The sequence below is a fragment of the Esox lucius genome, chromosome 1, assembly GCF_011004845.1.
Source record: "Esox lucius isolate fEsoLuc1 chromosome 1, fEsoLuc1.pri, whole genome shotgun sequence".
In the NCBI taxonomy this organism is placed as follows: Eukaryota; Metazoa; Chordata; class Actinopteri; order Esociformes; family Esocidae; genus Esox; species Esox lucius.
In genome coordinates, this window is record NC_047569.1 from 28,311,978 (window position 1) to 28,333,434 (window position 21,457).

At 41.0% G+C, this 21,457-nt stretch overlaps 1 protein-coding gene across 2 annotated transcripts; it reads left to right on the forward strand.

The window, feature by feature from the left end:
* The first annotated feature begins 419 nt into the window (after positions 1-419).
* Positions 420-20,353, forward strand: flot2b (flotillin 2b). 2 transcript variants are annotated; one of them, XM_010871208.4, is made up of 11 exons: positions 420-613; positions 5,240-5,321; positions 11,665-11,755; positions 12,239-12,362; positions 12,802-12,920; positions 14,175-14,288; positions 16,093-16,212; positions 17,942-18,156; positions 18,880-19,063; positions 19,531-19,680; positions 19,966-20,353. In XM_010871208.4, the coding sequence occupies exons 1-11, from the start codon at positions 565-567 to the stop codon at positions 20,002-20,004; spliced, it is 1,287 nt and encodes a 428-aa protein (XP_010869510.1). In that variant the 5' UTR covers positions 420-564; the 3' UTR covers positions 20,005-20,353. The 2 variants fall into 2 exon arrangements, with proteins under 2 accessions (XP_010869510.1, XP_019906490.1); XM_020050931.2 differs by lacking the exons at positions 420-613; positions 5,240-5,321 and adding an exon at positions 10,138-10,663.
* The last annotated feature ends 1,104 nt before the right edge of the window (positions 20,354-21,457 follow it).

Consider the following 21,457-nt stretch of genomic DNA (forward strand, 5'->3'; position numbering starts at 1 on the left):
GTGGTTTGAATGCAGATTGATGTGTTGTCTAAGCTCGAGTTGTATTTGTAGAATTGAGCAAACACGTCCATTCTGTTCATGGAATTTCTATCTGCAACTTTCGAGCTTGTTTTCAAAGCGAATGTGGCACTGAATTCGATTTAAATGGATCCAAATTCCGATTTAGACTAATAAACATTCTGAATGACCTAGCAGCTACATGCCGGTCGAGATTATCTACATATAATGCCAAGGCAAATTTTTCTAAATAAAATGATTCCATTCAACTATATACATTTTCGAAAGAAGTCGATTGTCTTCCCATTGTAATTTTAAGTTCCAGTATAAATCTCTAACTGATAAAGCAGAACTCGATAGAAGGCAGGGCTTGTTGTGTTGACATATTTGAGGCTACGTCATCGTCTTCATTTGGGGCGGGGGCTTGCATGAGATTTAATAGAAAGGTGGCAAAGACGCTGTGAGTCGTTATTGTTTTTAAACGATTTGAGATACATTTTACCACAAACAATAACAAAATACGGAGCGGTTTTAAATATATTTCTAACAACATTTCACTGGAAGAAAATGGGTAGTTGCCTTACAGTTGGACCAAATGAAGCCTTGGTTGTTTCTGGTAGGTGTTCCCCCTTTTTGCCATCTTAGCTAGCTAGCTTACTAGGGAGCTAATGTAATGTAGCAAAACCTACACGGTAAACTGTCGTTTACTGTAGGACCAACTGCTTTCCTTAATGTATCACTAGCAACTGTATGTAGTTAATAAGACTGTATTTTGATAGATATTGGTAGATTAATTAACACAAAAAACAAACTTCAACTAATATATTGTCCATGAAGAAATATTTTGCTGTTCTATTAAGGCCGCTACCCACTTCACTAAAACAGCGCGACTATGCGTTGCGTACGATCCGTTTCAGAATTTGAGTCGTCCTTCACATGATGCTTTTTACATATTAAGCTACGGTCAATGCACGCTGGTAGACCGGAAGTACCTTTATATTTTTGTCCAACGCCGCGCTTGTCTTTCATGCGTTGGATTTATCATATACTTTAAGTTGTATGTGGGATCGGTTTGGCGGAAGTGGTAGAAATTGGTGAACTTCAAATGCACAACAGCCCAATTGCTCATATAGCGTACGTATACGCGGCAGGAATCTAAAAAAATTACATTATGCCTGTAAGTGTAAATTCCACCATTACCATACAACGCTATGGTATGTTTTGTTCTGCCGCTTGGGGCAGTAGTACGCGCTTGTAGCTCAAAATGAAATTGAGTGTTTTTCGGTTCCCTAAAAATGTAAATGATGGTGGTCTGTCGGACATGTAACGTCATTCAACTGTTTTCATGGAGTACCTACTCCAGTGATCAAGGCTCATTATTATTCACATAAAACAAAACATATATTTTTTGTTTTGTTTTGGAAGCTATGTATTCCCCAATTGTATGCAATGACGCCCAACAGTGGTAGCTGCAGACTGCGCAATATAGGCCACCGGGAAATACTCACTTTGCAAGAACTACTTTGAGATTTCTTGTCTATTTACATGGTTTTGTTCAAATGCATGGTTTTTCAATGTCAGAGTTCATGCTGCAATTGCATCTGCTTTAAGCTAGCTAATGGCACAGAGATATTCCCCCCCACATAGATTTTATTAGATTCAACTTTGTTATTGAACAAGTACATTACAACGAAATGCAGTTTGCGTCTAACCCGAAGTGCAAATAGAGGAGGGAAGAACATTTACATGTATAAAGTGTAATGTATGTGCAAGTGGGATAAATAGTTGTGCGGGTACAAGTGGCTGTTCTCAATGGCATTCTGAATTTGCAGTCGAGGCAAATTGAAGAGTAACATGTGCAACTGAAATGCAGGGATAGCAGCAATGAGGTTCCGGAGGTAGACGTGAATGTAACATTTGAAAATGCAAGTACAGTGGCAGTTCTAAATGTGCAAGCCGGCATGTGCAAATGAAATACAGGAATCGCAGGAATGATATGTACCTGTAGACAACTAAAAACTTACTTATCAGACTTTGTAAGACAGTGATAAAGTCCAGTAGTACAAAGGGTGGGTATGATTTGTGTTGGGTGACAGAATTCAGCAGGATTACGGTAAATGGAAAGAAACTGTTCCTGAGCCTGCTAGTGCGAAAACAACCACCAAACCACACTGTGGCGCAGTTAATTAGAATGCTCTCCATTACCATTGATGAGAACTGGGGCGTGACTGCAGCCATTTCCTGTAATCCACAATGAGCTCCTTGGTTTTCCTTGCATTATGGGTCAAGTTGTTATCAGCGCCCCATGAGGCTTGGCACTTGACCTACTCTCTGTAGGCTGTCTCGTCATTGTCACTGGTCAGCTCTACCACCGTGGTGTCATCTGCGTACCTGACGATGGTGTTGGAGCTGTGTTTAGGAATGCAGTCATGGGGAAAGAGGGATTACAGGTGGGTGCTCACTACGCAGCCTTATGGAACACCAGTGTTCAGTATCAAGGTGATGTTGTCTAACCTGACAGACGGGAGTCTGTTGGTTAGGAAGTCCAGAGTCCCGTTGCAGAGAGAGGTGCTGATCCCTAGGTCAAGAAGTTTGTTGACCAGCCTAGAAGGGAAGACCATGTTGAATCCTGAGCTAAAGTCTATGAATAGCATTCTCACATAGGTGTTGGTTTTGTCCAGGTGGGTCAGGGCAGAGTGTGAAGCTGTGGAGATGGCGTCCTCTTTTGACCGGTTCAACCGGTAGGCAAACTGGTAGACACACAACAGCATGGTTAAGACTTTCAGCTTCCAGGTCTGTATCTGCAAGCCTGTTTCATATGGGAGAAATACCACTCAATGAATGAGCGTTTAAATGCGTAGCAAAAAATGTATTATTGACAGACATGGCCCTCCGTTGCTCTTGGTCTTGTTTGTTTGTAACCATATGGGTGTGTGGTAAGGCATCATGCCAAGGTCGAAAGACCTATCCGAGGCACTCAGCAGAAGATATATTGATGCTCGTGTCTGGGAGTGGTTAAAAAGTCATCTCTATCTATCTGACGGATAGTCTACAAATGAAGAAAATGTTTGATCCCACCATGTCAAAAAAGCATGTGCCAACGGTCTAGCATCGCATCGCATCATCTTCCGCTTATCCGGGGCGGGGGCAGCAGTCTAAGCAGGGATGCCCAGACTTCCCTCTCCCCAGACACTTCCTCCAGCTCTTCCGGGGGGACACCGAGGCGTTCCCAGGCCAGCCGGGAGACATAGTCCCTCCAGCGTGTCCTAGGTCTTCCCCGGGGTCTCCTCCCGGTGGGACGGGACCGGAACACCTTCCCAGGAAGGCGTTCCGGAGGCATCCGAAACAGATGCCCAAGCCACCTCAGCTGACCCCTCTCGATGTGGAGGAGCAGCGGCTCTACTCTGAGCTCCTCCCGGGTGACCGAGCTTCTCACCCTATCTCTAAGGGATCGCCCAGCCACCCTGCGGAGAAAGCTCATTTCGGCCGCCTGTATCCGGGATCTTGTCCTTTCGGTCATGACCCAAAGCTCATGACCATAGGTGAGAGTAGGAACGTAGATTGACTGGTAAATCGAGAGCTTCGCCTTGCGGCTCAACTCTTTCTTCACCACGACAGACCGATACATCGACCGCATTACTGCAGAAGCTGCACCGATCCGTCTGTCAATCTCCCGTTCCATCCTTCCCTCACTCGTGAACAGGACCCATAGATACTTAAACTCCTCCACTTGAGGCAGGCACTCTCCACCAACCTGAAGTGGGCAAGCCACCCTTTTCCGACTGAGGACCATGGCCTCGGATTTGGAGGTACTGATTTTCATCCCCACCGCTTCACACTCTGCTGCAAACCGTCCAAGTGCATGCTGAAGGTCCTGGCTTGAAGGGGCCAACACGACAACATCATCCGCAAAGAGCAGAGACGAAATCGTGTGGTCCCCAAACCTGACACCCTCCGGCCCCTGGCTGCGCCTAGAAATTCTGTCCATAAAAATTACGAACAGAACCGGTGACAAAGGGCAGCCCTGCCGGAGTCCAACATGCACAGGGAACAAGTCTGACTTACTGCCGGCAATGCGGACCAAGCTCCTGCTTCGGTCGTACAGGGACCTGACAGCCCTTAGCAAAGGACCCAGGACCCCATATTCCCGAAGCACTCTCCACAGGATGCCGCGAGGGACACAGTCGAATGCCTTCTCCAAATCCACAAAACACATGTGGACTCGTTGGGCAAACTCCCATGAACCCTCCATTACCCTGTAGAGGGTATAGAGCTGGTCCAGTGTTCCACGGCCTGGACGAAAACCACACTGTTCCTCCTGAATCCGAGGTTCTACTGTCTAGATGGAATTACAAAAATTATTTTGATTACGTGGGACTTCAGGTAGGAAAAACCCTCTGCTCTCGAAAGATCAAGACATGGCTCATGTTTGCCTGGGTGAAGACCAAAAATACTGTAACAATGTGTGCTGGGCACACATGAGTCAAAGTTGGAGTTCATTGGCCGCAATGCCAGATACCATATGTCTGGCAAAACAGAAATACTGCCATTTGAAGAGAAGAAACTCATGCTAACCATAAAGCATGGAGGCAGTGGCATTATGGTTTGGGGCTGCATAAGGACTTGGCCAACTTGCCGTCACTGTCAACCATGAATTCCATGTTGTCCTGGAGAATGTGAGTCCATCTGTCAAAAAGCTGAACCAAACACAGATCTTTTAATAGAACAATGATCCAAATGTTGTGGCCGAGTCATCCCAACAAAGCCTGACTTGTTCATTTTCATATTTTTTTTGCATTCAGTTGAATTTGTGTGTTTTAAGCATGAGGTCATGTGGAATATAGAAAATATTAAACTAGGGTGGTTTAGTTACTTATTTGTGTGCCTTTGTACAGGTTTTGTAATTGATTTGTACATGCCTCCTTTCTATGTTTTTAGTTTAGATTTACTGTTTGGATTACTTTTATCTAATCGACAATCTTATTGCAATATTTGTGGTGGTAACGGATTACAGGCATTATCATAGCCTTGGGCAGAATTGTTAGGTGTTGTGTTGCCTAATGGTAACAATGTAGTCTGCAGAGCACCTAGACTACTACATGTATTTAGAAAATAATTGTTAGGATAACGACTAACAACAGTGTCAACTGAGCATCAATAATTAATGCTGATGAATGATTGAGTCTTTCCCCAATGGAGATATTGTGACACTGACTCACACCTTGTCTGTTTGCTTTCTCAGGTGCCTGTTGCGGTTCAGATGAAAAGACCTACATGGTTGGGGGCTGGGCCTGGGCCTGGTGGCTCATTACTGATATACAAAGGTGAGACCATTGGTGACGGTCTTGGTGTGGCATGCTATAGAATTATCTTCATCTATCATGTCTATAGACATGTACACTACTGTTTAGAAAATTGGGTTAATTTTAATATATCCTTGTTGTTGAAAGAAAAGCACATTTTTACGTTCCATTAACATCAAAATGATCAGAAATACAGTATAGACATTGTTGTAAATTACTATTGTGGCTGGAAATGGCTGATTTTCAATGGAATATCTACATAGGCGTACAGAGGCCCGTTATCACCAACCATCAGTCCTGTGTTCCAATTGCATGTTGTGTTTGCTAATCCAAGTTTATTATTTTAAAAGGCTAATTCATCATTAGGAACCCTTTTGTGATTGTTAGCACTGCTAAAAAACTGTTGTGCTGATTTAAAGAAGCCATAAAACTGTCCTTTAGACTAGTTCAGTATCTTCAGCATCAGCATTTCTGGGTTTTATTATAGGCTCAAAATGTTCTGAAACACATAAGGCTATTCCATGCAAGAAATTGGCAAGAAACTGAAGATCTCATACAACAATGTGTAGTACTCCCTTCATTGAACTGCGCAAACTGACTCTAACCAAGATAGAAAGAGGTGTGGGAAGTCCGGTGTACAACTGACCAAAAGGAGGAATCCATTTGAGTGTCTAATGTGAGAAACAGATGCCAGGTCTTCAACTGGCAGCTTTGTTACATAGTACCCAGTAAAAAGCAGTGTCAACGGTGAAGAGGTGACACTGGGATGCTGGCCTCCTAGGCAGAGTTCTTCCAGTGTCTGTGTTCTTTTGCCCATCTTAATCTTTTTTATTGTCCAGTCTGAGATATGACTTTTTCTTTGCAATTCTTTCTGGAAGCTTCCAGAAGTTGCATTTCTGAACAATATGATGTTATTTTAATGCATAAAAAAAAGTGCTTTTCTTCAAAAACAAGGATATTTCTTAGTGACCCCAAACTTTTTAGTGGTACTGTATTTAGCTGAAAAGAATTGATTGCGTGACTTCACCCCCTTTGTTATGCAACGTGTGAATGAGCTGTGGTGCAATCGTCACTTAATCAGTCGAATCAGGTTCTCCTGTGTACAATGTTTCAAATGATTTATGTTAAATACAACGGTCTCTGGGAGGTCCCACAGTTGGTTAGTAAAGTTCCTAACAAAAATGCAAAGAAACGTTCAAAGCCAATCCGGAATAAGGTTATTCAACAACACTAAGCATGGGTAGGATATAAGAACATTTCCATGGCTGAGCTGAGAGACACTGTTCATACTGCAACATTAGGCCAGATGCTTCACAATAGTGGCCTTTGTGGGAAAGAGGAAAAAAGGAAGCCATATTTAGAAAGCACTCGCGTCAGATCTCAGCTAGAGTTCACCAGAAGGCATGTGGGAGACTGAGACCAAGTGTAAGACACAATGGTCTAATGTAAAATAGAGCCTTTTAGCCTCAACTCTAGGTGCTATGTTTGGCCTGGGTTTGCTTCTCTGTGTCATGGCCTGCAAATCATGTGAAGATGTATGACAAAGTGGATTGCAGCAAAGTACAGAGAAATCTGGGAAGCACCTGCTGAAGTCTGCAAGAGACCTAGGACTTGGGAGACAACTAAAGTTCCAACTGGGCAATGATCAACATACAGCCAAAGTAATGCTATGGTGGCTTAAAAACAAAGGCCTGGAATTGCCTGGACCTCAATCCAGTTGAGAATGTGGAAAGAGCTGAAATGTGCTGTTCACCAAAGGACCCTATCCAACCTAACACAGCTTGGGCAATATTGCAAAGATTGCTGTGTTCAGTTGTACAATATTGGTAAGACATTTTCAGATAGACTTATGGCTCTACTGCTGCCACAGTTGCCTCCACCAAATATCGACTACAGGGGGTGAATACTAATGCAATAAATATTTGTGATTTTATATTTCAAATTCATTTAGAGCAATTTGCTGATTTATTTTTTTACTTGGACAATTTTTATTTTGTTGTGTTGATCAGATTAAATCCTTTTTATTGTTGTAACAAATCCACTGTAGGTGTGCACGCATGTGGGTATGTGTACAGTTGCATGCAATACTTTTCTGTGCCGTGTTTAGCAAATTGACCATCATTCTGTTAATGATTTCTGTTTCTTTCAAATTAAAATTGTCAAAGGACACGTAGTTGTATTCTTAAACTACAGCATTCATTCTGTTGTCTTTGTGTCATTTGGTTGAATTCTTCGCATTTTCTGCAATAGATTATGGTGCTCTCCTGTAATCTTTATAAAAGCTACCAAATAATCTTTTGTGTTGTACAATTTGATTTCCATTAATTTTATTGTATTTTCTATGATTGAGCTATTGAAAATCAATCAAATGTATTTTGTAAAGCCCTTCTCACAACAGCAGTTTTACAGACACCCAGTCTAAAAGAGCAAGCAACAAGAGTTAATTCACAGTAGGCCGGAGAACTCATTTTTTAGGGTTTAAAATTAGAAAGAAACCTAAAGAGGCACCCGAATCTGAGGGGTGGCCTGTCCTCTTCTGGCTGTGCTGTGTGAAGATTATAAGAGTACACAAACCTTTTGGCTAAATCATTGTTTTTGCATGATCAGAAGCGGCACTAAGACCTAGAAGAAATAGGATGGATGCAAGACCTTTGTCTGATGCCATTAAAAGGTCATTAACCACTTTCCCAAGAGCAGTCTTAGGGCTATGATGGGGTCTGAAACCTGACTGAAGCATTTCATGATTAATATTTGTTTTCAAGAAGGCATTAAGTTGCTGGTAAACAGCTTTTTCTTTTTAGTAAATTGACAAAGGCCTAGACTATGACTGAATCTCAAATACTACAAGTACAGTATGTACTTCGCGGATGATGATGAAGTACGTACTGTTTAGTATATTGTAAGCTAGTATGCCAGTATTGGGACCTACATTGTCTCAACATTACATTTTGTTGTGCATTAACATAACGCCAAGTTTAATTATTTTGCTAGACACCATTAAGCATGGTGTTAAACTGACTAACATTTATTACGTTTTCCACCACAGACGGTAACTATGAACTGTATTGGCCGTTTTTAATTGCTTATAAGTCAGTAATACTAGTATCTTACTGCTTTGGAATAGTCATGAGAACTGAGCAATTGCTAGCGAGACTGAAGACAAACTTCACACTGCCAAAGCTATTTCATTTCAGGGCACAACAACATTTGACGTTGATGCAGTAACTATCAATATAGGTGGCGATAACTGACTTTTTCATCCAGTGAAAAGACAGGCGAATTATGAAAAATCCCTCCTCTTTCACTGCGCAAGTGTTGTCTACATTACCCCAAAAAGCATGCATGAATGCATAATTTTTGGCTTACTAATTTCCGCATACAATGGTTTGAGGCATACTAATCATACTATATAAGCAGTGCATCTAAAGACCAGCCAGTTGCAAACAAATATGGCATGTCCATTCCTCAAAAACCCTGTGGATGAAGATTCTCAGATTTTACACAAAGCGTTTATGCTACCAGCCCCAAGGGTCTTCAGAGACCAACGTTCTCCACTGGGCTTCCCTGATGAGTATCTGTGGGAGAGGTGCAGGTTCAGTAGGCCAAGCGTAGTTTACCTGTGCAGTCTGCTGGAACCACACACAAGGAAGCACACCCAACGTAGCCATGCCTTGACCACTGTTCAGTCTGTCTGCATAGCTCTGTGTTCATTTGCATGTTGGACATTCTTGTACAGTGTTGGTGGTGCAAAAGGTCTTACGAAGGCAACTGCTTGCCAGGAAATAAGAGTATGCCTTGCTCTAAAGCAGTACCTGAATATTTTCATCACTTTCCCTGGTCGTCTTGAAACACAGAATCAAGGAGGCATTTTATTCAATTGCAGGTATGTGACCGTTAAAATAAATGTAACAGGCTGACAAACCTCTATTAACGTAATCCTCTTTTTTTCAGGCTTCCCCAATGTTAGAGGCACAATAGACTATACCCATGTGCATGCCAGTCCTCATCTGAACCTGTGGATGCAGACTATGTCAGTTGGAAATCTTTCCATAGAATAAACGTAGGGGCATCTCCTGGGGGCATCTGTCGACAAACTGTCAGACAGAATAGTAGCAATTGGATTTGGATGAAATGTGCACATCTGTGAAAATAGATCGGATAAGTTTGGATGTCAACACTTCTTTGGTTTTAAATCCCATTACCCTGGGAGTTGTTCACAGAAATGTCAATTTCAATGTCTGCCTCACACAATGTAGTAACTACTGTACAGAGATAATGTTTCACTTTACCTTATCAGCACAGATCAGAATAAAATTCCTTACCTAACAAAGTCATAGCACTAACATGTAGCTGCAGAAGGCCTATGTAAAACCAGATTTTAAAACTCACACAGTCACACCCAGAATAAAAAATATTCTTCTGGAATGTGAGCAATGTTGAGATAATTTGGAACTGGAATTTACGTTTTGAAAGACACCACTGCATCAACTCTTAGTCATGCTGATCAATTTAAAATGAAGGCTCTGCCAGGCAGAATGTGGCACATCATTGGTCAGCCTCTATGCTGTCCGATGATCTGTGATGGAAGTTGCCTAATATCTAATACCAAAGCTGTTGCCACATTCTTTTTGGCTATTCAGTTGGCCCCTGTTGAAATGTAGTCACGGAGAATGAATATAGGCCAAGGGTTACTAGGTCAGAAAGGCTTCAATCCTCACCGAATCAGGCTAATTAACAGTAAATGCATTGTAGTTATGTCAGTTCACATAAGTTAGCCTAATTCATTTAGATTGATCATAAATATGGTATCATCTAGCCTGATAATATAGTCTTTCTTATCTAGTGATCTGAATGTTCATTTATAAAAAATTAAATAAAAAATAAGTAGGCTAGTATGACTTAGGCATTTAATGTCAGAAATGTTTTGCCAAGCTATCTCCCTTGACTTGTCAATTGCGGCAGTATTGCCCTTTTTGGTGATGACTCCTATAAATTCTTAATAAAGTCCCATCGGCATGGTTTGTTCCGCTGTTCAGAAGGTCACCACTCTAGTTTTCGCTTCTTTTTTGCGATATTGTATCTGCATTTCGATGATCGCTTATTTTGGACTGCTTTAAGACACGGCTAAATTGTGTTAATGGAACTGCTTGAGCCCAAAGTGGAAGTTGGCGTTCATTCAAACCGGGCTTTTTCAATTAAGCGAGGATTTCATTAGCGGTGTTGATAGAATACCCCCCAGGTGTCCCTGTGGTTACAGGACCGGGCATGTCAGTGCCTTCCCTGAGCAAACGTTTTTGAGGACTATGCTTATTGCCGGACCACGTAAGCGAAGCCGGCCAAGAAGAGCGAATGTCTCTTACTGAGTGAGTGAATGACTGACTGTCTACTTGTTATTAAATTGCGTAGTGGTTAGAGATACGGACCTGCTACAAATGTCCCGCGTTCGAATCTTCTTGTCTTTGCAAGCTTGTCTAAATACTTGGAACTTGGAGGAGCGCCATTTCCGCTCTAATTTTCTATAGTACAATCTGTGCAGCGGGGAGCAAGCTTCTTGGTACGCGTTACATTTTATGTGGTGCACCCGTATAATCGCAATGTTAAAATCCAATAATAGTGTTAAAAGGTTTATTTACTGTCTTCCTTGGTTTGGAGGGGGAAGTCTGGAAGAGCATCAGAAAATCTTTGTGTTGTCCTAGAATTTATACTGCCGCTTTTAAACGGGTCTCGATTGAGAAAGCTGTGCTAGTCACTCTAGCTAAAGCAATTCTAAGACTAAATCCTACATTCCCCATAAAAGACGGATTCTGGGATTATTTGCAACTGGTTGTGGAAGTGGGATTTCTACTAAATAATATGGAATGGTTTTAGGATTGGCATTCAGGAATATGATTTTGATGGGTAACGATTTTAGCAGCATTTGCATTTATTATATTTTGGCAGAAACTTGACTACTTGAAAACTGAAGAAACAAAATATTATGTATATGTAGACTGATGTGTGCTAAAATAAATATTGTCAAAATTATAACCGAAGAGAGAGAAGCGTGTGTTTCTGCGTTTGCAGGATATGACAAATTGCTATAAAAGTAATAGCATTGACCGCTATTGTAATATATTAGAAATGTATTGGAACGCTTATTACACAATGATATAGCCTTTATACTTCCTGCAGGTTATACCCTAATCGTTTCATGCTTCTACATCAGATGTAAAGGCTTTTTGACCATTGCTTGTTTTTAGTACTACCCAAATATTTGAATAAACGTATTCAGTGTTCTGAAATTCCAATTTTGTCACATCCCTAGTTGAAGAGCAGTTGTTTTCTATGCTTGGTTCTGTCTAAAATTCTTGTCTTGCTCATATAGGATTACGCTAGAGATTATGACACTACAACCCAAGTGTGAGGACGTTGAGACTGCAGAGGGGGTTGCCATCACTGTCACTGGGGTGGCACAGGTAAAGAAAATCAACCTCTCGATTGTGTCTACTGTCTTATTGTAGCTCCTCTTCTCAGGCATTTTGAACTGTTCTTTTGAGTTGACTAGTCTTTTCCAAAAGTAGAAAGACTAGTCAGCACCATCCTTCTGTTATGTACTTTACCTCCATTGTTTGTCTTAAGAAATATGTTGTCAGTAAGATTATTTTTTTTTTACAATTAATAGTTTTTATTGTAATATGTCTGTTCAGATCTTTTAAAAATTATTATACATGTTTTTATTATTGATTTTATAACTCATTATTTCGCTATTTCTTATTGATTACGGTCAGTTTCTTCTGTGTTCACATCAATGTCACAGGACAGGTTCTGCTTAGAGTATCTAAAATATGTCAAATAATTATACTACAATTGTAGTATAATATAAAGCATCAGTGATTCATATGCAAATGTTAACAGACCAAGATGTGTCCTTTTAATCCCCTGTCCCATCTTTTCTCCAGATCAAAGTAATGACAGATCATGATCTTCTGGCAATTGCTTGTGAGCAGTTTTTGGGCAAATCTGTCCCCGAAATCAAAGGAGTAGTTTTGCAAACCTTGGAAGGACATTTACGCTCAATTCTAGGTGAGGAGAATCCAAAGTCAATTAAAATCATCTGTTTATTTCAAGTTATTGTTGGCTTTGTTCTCCATTAGCCGATATAAATCAGCGGCCTGACCTTAGCGTCACACACATGGTTTTTCAGACGAACAGGGCCACACCAGCTATTGAAGCGGTGTGAAAGTGCATTTATGTTGATTTTAATACGTAACTGGTAGCAACGTACAATCTCAGGGGACATACTTTTTCACTTGCCTCAATTCTGAGCTTCTGTCATGTTTCATGGTGATGATTATGACAACTTTATCTCCCCATGGGTAGGTAAGAATGCATTTGATTTGTGTGAATTCCTATGCGTTTCGGCGGTTATTTGATTGCCATGTAAGACAGCATAATCTTCTAAAGTAGGCTATATCCAGTGTTGTTAAGAGACTGACAAATATTTGCTCTCTCCTCTCCACAGGCACACTGACAGTGGAGCAGATTTATCAGGACAGGGACAAGTTTGCTCAGCTCGTGAGGGAGGTGGCTGCCCCCGACGTGGGCAGGATGGGCATTGAGATCCTAAGTTTTACCATCAAAGTAAGTCGTTTGGTGGCTCCATGAAGTGTGGAGATCATTTGATTTGTTGTTGTCTGCTGCTGTTTGAGATATATTTAGCGTCCTATGTTATTTTGATATATTATTATTTCAGTGATGAAATGTTTGTTTCCTTTTTGGAATTTGTGTTAATCCAATGATTTGGAGGTGACTCTTTAAAAGTGCTAAGCATGGTTTATCTCCCCCATGCAGAAGCAAAGTACCTTATGCTTCATAAGAAGTATCTTATCCCCACTCTATTTAAAGAGGCTTTCTATACTACTTTAGGTTTTGTCTGCCAGTTGAGTATGGTCATTAAAGTCCTGAAAAAGCAATGGAATTTGGAAATTGTTTCCCAAAACTGGGTACATTTTGGAAAATAATAAAATCCTTAAAGTTTTGGAAAAGTAATGGAAAGTAGTTTATAATGTTCATTGGTGCGGCCATTTGATCCACACTGAATTAAAAAGATGTATCATGATCGATATGAGACATATTAAGAATCACTGCTGTCCTGCATTTTCTATCAGAATTACCACATGCATGTGTTTATTAGTCTAGCTGTCCTGTCTTAGTTAGCAAGCTAAAAGACTACTTGCTAGCTAGCCAGGTAAAAGCTCCTTTAATCTCGGAAGTAAAATCTTGTGTAGTTTGGTCATCTGTTTGATTTTCCTTCTATGCTCATTACTGTACTCTGCTGAAATACAGGTTTTTCAGAACTAAAGCCCAACCCCATATGCTATGTTATGTCACATTTGTTTGTACTCAACTTGGAAACAGTGCTTTGACTTGTGGACATTTCTGAAGATATCTTTACAGAGCTATTTCTGATCTTAGAAGTATACATTCCATTCCTTTCTTTTGGCCAGTTCAACAGTCACACTTAAAATAAGTAATTAGCAAAAGAGGTTTGTGCCCTGTTCATTGAATGACAAGGCTGTAGTGTTGGTGGTATGTCCACTACTGTCGATAATGGAGGAGCTGAAAACATCACCCTCAGTTTTAGCACAATCTCTGTCCGATAATCCTGACCAGAATTATGCCTCTTGTTTTCTCACATCAGCCTGGCATAATGAATTATATAGACTGTGTCCACAGGAGATTGGTAAACCCTCTGAGCTTAAAACTTAAATGTTGTTTTTTTTTAATGTAAGATAGCAGACTTTTACTGCATGTTTATCGTGTTAATTGTGGGTGTCGACATTTTGATGTGTTTTAGCATCTGTTATTGGTACGCTGTGTGACTCTGTGTTATAGGATGTCTATGATAAACTGGACTACCTGAGTTCGTTGGGGAAGACCCAGACCGCAGCAGTCCAGAGGGATGCAGACATCGGTGTGGCTGAGGCAGAAAGAGATGCTGGGATAAGGGTAACATTTAATTGAAATCAAGATGCTTTATAAATCCTAGACCGGTTCTGGTTGTACTGATTTCTGATCTTGTTCACTCTTCTAATCTTTGACCCCTATTTAGCTCTCATCTACATCCTCTTCTCTGGTTTTTCCCTGAACGATGAAACGGGGAGGGTTCTGTCTTTGTACATATAAACAAACGCAAACACTACGTGGAAAAGGACTTACTAAATCGCAATTACAAACGGCTGCAGAGGGTATATTAGGATGATTGCCAATTAGTATTACATATTTGATTCAGTGTTTCAAGAGGAATAGTCTCAACTCATGGCAGCAAATGCTGACAAATTGCATCGGCAAAGAGGAACTAGCGGTGAAGTCAACTGACAGGGATAGATGGACACCTAGCAGGGTAGTTTCTCAATGACCCAAAAGTACTTCACCCAGAATTGAATCAGCGTCTCTGTTACCCAGTTTAAACAGAAACTGTTTTGATCTTTACAAAGCTGGAATTTATTGCAGAGCTACTATTTGAATACCACAAGACTCATAACTTTGTGTATGGCGAACAAAAGCTGGACTCTTGAGCAATGGGGAAAAAAGTAATATAGTCAAATGAGTCATTTTTCGCCTCATTTCCTGTATCTAGATGGATTTGTTTTGAGATAGCCAAAGGATGCCATCAACCTACAATGTTTCCTTCCCCCTGTTAAACATGGTGGGAGATCCATAATGACATGGGCAGGCATCTTGTGGGAGTCATTGGGTCCATTTATTGCCCTGCATGGTTGTTTAACGGTCAAGGATTGAAGCCATTTTGTATGACCAGGTGATTTAAATACTTATCCATCATGACTTTCCAATATTCCAGGATGATACCCCAATAAACACAACACAACAAAACAGCTTCAAGATTGGTTTTATGAACACCACAATGATAATGCAAACTTTGCAAGGTCACGCACCTCCTCCCCTCAATTCACCCGAAGTCATGAATTCTGGTAAATTGGTCCCTCTTCTGACAGTCAAAAATAATTGCCTCTCAACTGCCAAGCTGATTTTTCCTCTATTTTGGTCTTTAATCACAGGGTTAACTGTTCAAATCCACAGTTTAATCAGCTGTCTGTGTGGCTGATCTCAAATGTTCACAAAGTAGTAACCAGATGTAGAGGAGAAATGCTCGGATGAAAAAGTTCTTCACAATATCTCAGAGAAATACACTTTGAAATATTTCACGCATGGAATATTTCTCATAAAAGACGGGACAGACTTCATACTGTGTCTTTTAATTTGTGTTCATTTTAAACAGTTATTAAGGATATTTGTATTGGAACAGAATTTGGTACATGTTACAATTACTGTCAACTTTGTATATGCGAGAACATTCGTATAAATCATTGGTAGTGCTATACTGGATGTTTGTGTTGATCTGTGACAGAGTGGTGACACATCTGCTCATATTAGTCTAGTTAAGCCACTCAGTATGTGGCAGTGACAAACCAGTTTGGATTAGTCTAGGTAACCCATGCAATATCTCAGAGCCTTGGGAAACCGTACTGTTGTTTTTCTGCCTTGTGCTAGTATCCCAGGTCTGAATCCATCCCTGATTATTGGGCTACAATTAAAATCAGCAATTTTCTTGGTCCTCTTGTCTGTGGTTTACCACTGAAATTCTGTAGTCACATGTAATAATGAATTTCAATATTCTGTAGTTTTTAGGGGGTGACTTGTTTACTGTTGCCTTTAACAGTTTTTGTCTCACCTTGTCTCTACTGTCTCTTTCTCATTTGGTCTCACCCACTTTCTCTCTCTCCCCTTCCAGGAAGCAGAGTGCAAGAAGGAGATGATGGATGTCAAATTCCTAGCTGACACCAAAATGGCTGACTCCAAACGAGAACTAGAACTCCAGAAGGCTGCTTTCAACCAAGAAGTCAACACCAAGGTCTGCAATAACTTCATATTAAACATCTGTATGTTAGTTCAATTGGTACAGAGTAGTAGACATTTTGTCTTAAATAATTATGCTATGGCATTGGTCCAATGAGTCTAAATTATCATTATGTGTTAGTAATTCAGTAAATCCAACGTCTTACATGATCAAGAGGCTCTGTCATCATACTGGCAGCCAAACGCTGTTTGCGAAAACTATGCTCTTGTGGTCTGACTTGGTTGTCACAATCCTGTTAGTCCTGTAAAGTCTTTTGGTACAGTTGTGCTCATAAGTTTGCATACCCTTGCAGAAATTGTCCAATTTTGGCATTGATTTTGAAAATATGCCTGATCATGCAAGAATAAACTGTCTTTTGTTTAAGGATTGTGATCATATGAAGCCATTTATTATCCCATAGTTATTTGGCTCCTAATGATAACAGAAAACATCCAAATGGCCCTGATCAAAAGTTTACCCTTGAATGTTTGGCCTTGTTTTAGAGACACAAGGTGACACAGGTGAAAATGTGAGTTTTTCCACACCTGTGGCTTGTTAAATTGCAATTTGTGTCTGTGTATAAATAGTCAATGAGTTTGTTAGCTCTCCCATTGATGCAGTGAGCAGGCTAGATACTGAGCCGTGGGGAGCAGGAAAGAACTGTCAAAAGACCTGCGTAAAAAGGGAATGGAGCTTTATAAACATGGAAAAGGATATAAAAAGGTATCAAGTCTTGCAAATACACGTCAGTTATTAAGTGGAGAATTCGGAGATCTCTTGATACCAAGCCAAGGTCAGGCAGACAAAGATTACAGCCAAAACTTCCAGAAGAATTGTTGGGGATACAAAGAAAAACCCACAGGTAACCTCAGGAGAAATACAGGCTGCTCTGGAAAAAGACAGTGGAACAGGGAATCTTGTGAAAATGTATGGCAAGATGAATGCAGCATGTTATCAGAAAATACTGGCAGACATTTTGCATTGTTCTGCACGAAAGCTGAGCATGGGACGCTCTTGGACTTTCCAGCCCGACAATAACCCTAAGCACAAGGCCAAGTTGACCCTCCAGTGGTTACAGCAGAAAAAGCTGAAGGTTCTGGAGTGACCATCAGTCTCCTGACCTTAATATCATCAAGCCACTCTGGTCGTCTTGCATGAACTACACGTTTGAGATCTCTCCAAAGACTTTGCATGACCTGGAGGCATTTTGCCAAGACGAATGGGCAGCTATACCATCTGCAAGAATTCAGGGCCTCACAGACAACTAATACAAAAGACTGCATGCTGTCATTGATGCTACACAATATTAAGAACTAAGGGTATGCAGACTTTTGAACCAGGGGTCAGTTAATTTTTTTTCTATGTTGCTGTGTTTTGTTTTGTGATTGTGCCATTCTGTTATGACCTACAGTTGAATGTGAATCCCATAAGACATTTAAAACGTGTTTTGCCTGCTCACCCGTGTTTTCTTTACAAATGGTACATATATTACCAATTCTCCAAGGGTATGCAAACTTTTGAGCACAACTGTGTAAAGGAACTATGTCGCTCTCTATCGTAACTGGCAAGATAGTGGGGCATTAATGAGTGCTCAGGGACTAAACCCAGGGACCAATTAGCAAATGTGTGTATTTAACATCACCAACTCAGATTCAATTTAGTTTACATTTACTGAAAGATGGTTAAACTTATTTGCGTGGTGTATTCTGTGCGAATTATCAATGGTCCTTTTCTGTGTCTCAAGAAAGCTGAGGCCCAGCTGGCCTATGAACTGCAGGCAGCTAAGGAACAGCAGAAAATCCGTCTGGAGGAGATTGAGATTGAGGTGGTTCAGAGGAAGAAGCAGATCACCATAGAGGAAAAGGAGATTGACCGCACAGAGAAGGAGCTCATTGCCACTGTGAAGAGGCCTGCAGAGGCTGAGGCATACAAGATGCAGCAGCTGGCTGAGGGGCAGAAGTAGGAACTTTTATATAATTAATTACATTCATAAGAGATCTTATCCACATTATAGAGATACTTAGAAGTAACTGTTGTAGCGGGGCACTGCAAGGACACAGTATGGGGATTCAGATCCAGGCCCGAAGGCGATTTTATTAAACAACAATGTATCTACAGTGGATGAAAGAAAGCCATCGGGAACACAAAACAGGGTATTTGTTGTGGTGCGAGCTTGGCAGGCGGTGAGGCTCTGGTGGACCTTTAATGTCTTCCAGACTGTTATTAGTCTCCTTTTGCTGTCTGTCCTCTATAAAGTTGCCCAGATTACCCATTATGAGAGCCAGGTTTGGAAGGGTGGGGCTGGCCCTCCCATCCGCCTCTCTGCCCTTCCATCCTCCCTGTAGTGCTCGCCCTTCCCTCACGTGCTCTGGGGACAGGCTTGTTCTAGCCGTCTCCCAGAGCTCGCTCTCCAGGGTCCTGGATCTCCTCGGCCAATGCACCCGTGCTTGTCTGGAGCGTATCACGCTGTACATACTTTAGTGTTGATTTCTGGTAACTTTAGGAGCATTGTCTTCTACAGTGCAGCAAGTACACTCAAGGGAGATTTAATAAGGGATCTGGTAAAATTATACAATAATTACACAGTAACATCATTTACACTTCAGGAAAATATTACATCATGATTTTGTCTTTTGAGAAAACAAGGCTTGTTTGCTAGAGCTTTTGACAACTTTGTTTAAGGATGAAGAAAGTTCTGACAGCCCAGGCAGAGGCAGAAAAGATTCGTAAGATAGGAGCGGCAGAAGCTGGCTCCATTGAGGCTATAGGGAAAGCTGAGGCTGAGAAGATGAGGCTGAAGGCTGAGGCCTACCAGCAGTATGGAGAAGCAGCCAAGACGGCTCTGGTCCTGGAGGCCCTGCCCAAGGTAACAATACAGAATGCAAAAGTCATATTTTGTTGTTTTCTTTTGTTTTATAAAGCCTACAGCCTTAAGGAGTCCTCTGAACAGATGTGTGTAATCATATTGATAGGTAGTGATGTATAGATGTACCGTAGAGGCACATACTTACATAGTAGGCCCCCAGGTTAATGTAGTAACATTGATACTAAAAAAGCAGAAATTAACAGTTGATCTGGTCACACTAATAAGACAGTTGTAGACTTTCTGAATGGATGGTGTTCAATAAAACTTAATTCACCTGTAGCTATCTACATTATATTAGTCAACCAGAATTACATGTGATATACTACAAGTGGCAGATTACACCATTTTAAAGTGACTTGTAAGATTATTTGTAACACTGAAATGAACATAATTTAATAGAATAGTGCTTGCCCTAGGTGTTTTGTGTTGAGAGTACATGAAAAACTTCAATATGTGTGTTTTCCCAGATTGCAGCCAAGGTGGCGGCACCTCTGGGCAGGACCAATGAGATTGTCATCCTGAGTGGGGAGGGCAACCGTGTGACGGGCGAAGTGAACCGCCTCTTGGCAGAACTTCCTGCCTCAGTCAACGCCCTCACTGGAATTGACCTATTAAAGGTAAGAAGGGACTTGGCTTTAGAAGCACATTGTTCACCAGTCCACCTGTGCTTATAGTGAAGAGGTCAGTCAAAATGTGAGACTCTGTAGAATTACGTATGGTTGCCGACACAAAATAAATCCCTCATTGTTATTTGAATTAGTATTTCACAGAATCCAATCGTTGCAGCTGGCTTGACTTCTTCAAGATTGTATGCAATATATATTTTTATAATTGAATTCTACTGTAGCGTACTCTTTCCAGTCTAAATGGAATTGTTCCTATTCCTGTTTTCTACTCAACAGATCCCACTACTGCAGAGGATGACTGATGCTCAGGCCTGAAAACAATCACTCCCTTCTACTCTGTTATGCTGCCTTCAATACACTTGAAATGATTTTTTGAAATATATGAATATAAAGTGGATTTTTTTAAACCTCTGGTGCCTTAATTTCTACAGGACCAGAATATCTGCATGTACTGCTGCTCCTTTGTATACTGTATGTACCTGTTCATTTCACTACTTTCTGAATCACTGAAGCTTTTTACAATAAGTAGTTAACAAAGGATGCATTGTCATTCAGCATGAATCTTTTTTTAACACATACAGGTACATCTAAAAAAAGTAGAATATTGTGGAAAGTTCTATTTTTTTTTTTCGTTATTCACATCAGAAAGCGATACCTTCATATATTCTAGATTCATTACACATGAATTGAAACATTTCAAGCCTTTTTTTGTTTCAGACTTGATGATTACGGCTTACAGCTCATGGAAATCAAAAATCCAGTATCTCAAAATATTAGAATAAAAAATTTATAATACAGAAATGTGAACCTGTGAAGAGCTCTAATCAGCTAATGAACTCCCTTAGCCTTCAGTACACACAACCACAATCGTCGGGAAGACTGCTGACTTGACAGTTGTCCAGAAGTCACACATTGACAACCTCCACGAAGAGGGTAAGCCAAAGAAGGTCATTGCTGAAGGGCTGGCTGCTCACATAGTGCTGTATCAAAGCATATTCATGGAAAATTGACTAGAAGGGAATAGTGTGGTAGGAAAAGGTGCACAAGCGACAGGGATGACCGCAGCCTTGAGAGGATTGTCAAGCAAAGCCGATTTCACAAGGAGTGAACTAAGACTGGAGCCAGCGCATCAAGAGCCCCTACGCACAGACGTGTCCAGGAAATGGGCTACATGTGTCACATTTCTGGTGTCAAGCCACTCCTGAACCAGAGATGTCAGGAGCGTCTTACCAGGGCAGAGGAGAAAAATTATTTGACCGTTGCTCATTGGTCCAAAGTCTTCTCTTCAGATGATTCATAGAGAAATCAATGTCCCAGAGTCTGGATGAAGACTGTAGAGGCACAGAGTCCAGGTTGCTTGAAGTCCACTGTGAAGTTTCCACAGTCAGTGAAGTTGCCATGTCATCTGCTGGTGTGGGTCCACTGTGTTTTATCAAGTCTAGAGTCAATGCAGCCGTCTACCAGGAGATTTTAGAGCACGTCATGCTTCCATTTTCATAAGCTTTATGGAGATGCTGATTTCCTCTTCAAGCAGGACTTGGCACCTGCCCACAGTTACGACTGGTAACTGGTTTGCTGCTCATGGTATTACTGTGCTTTATTGGCCAGCCAACTAGCCTGACCTAAACCCTGAGGAGAAAATTGATACAACAGAGATGAGCTTTAGGCCGCTATCAAAGCAAACCTAGGCTTCCATAACACCTCAGCAGTGCCACAGGCTGATTGCCTCCATGCCACACCACATTGATGCAGTAATGTGTGCAAAAGG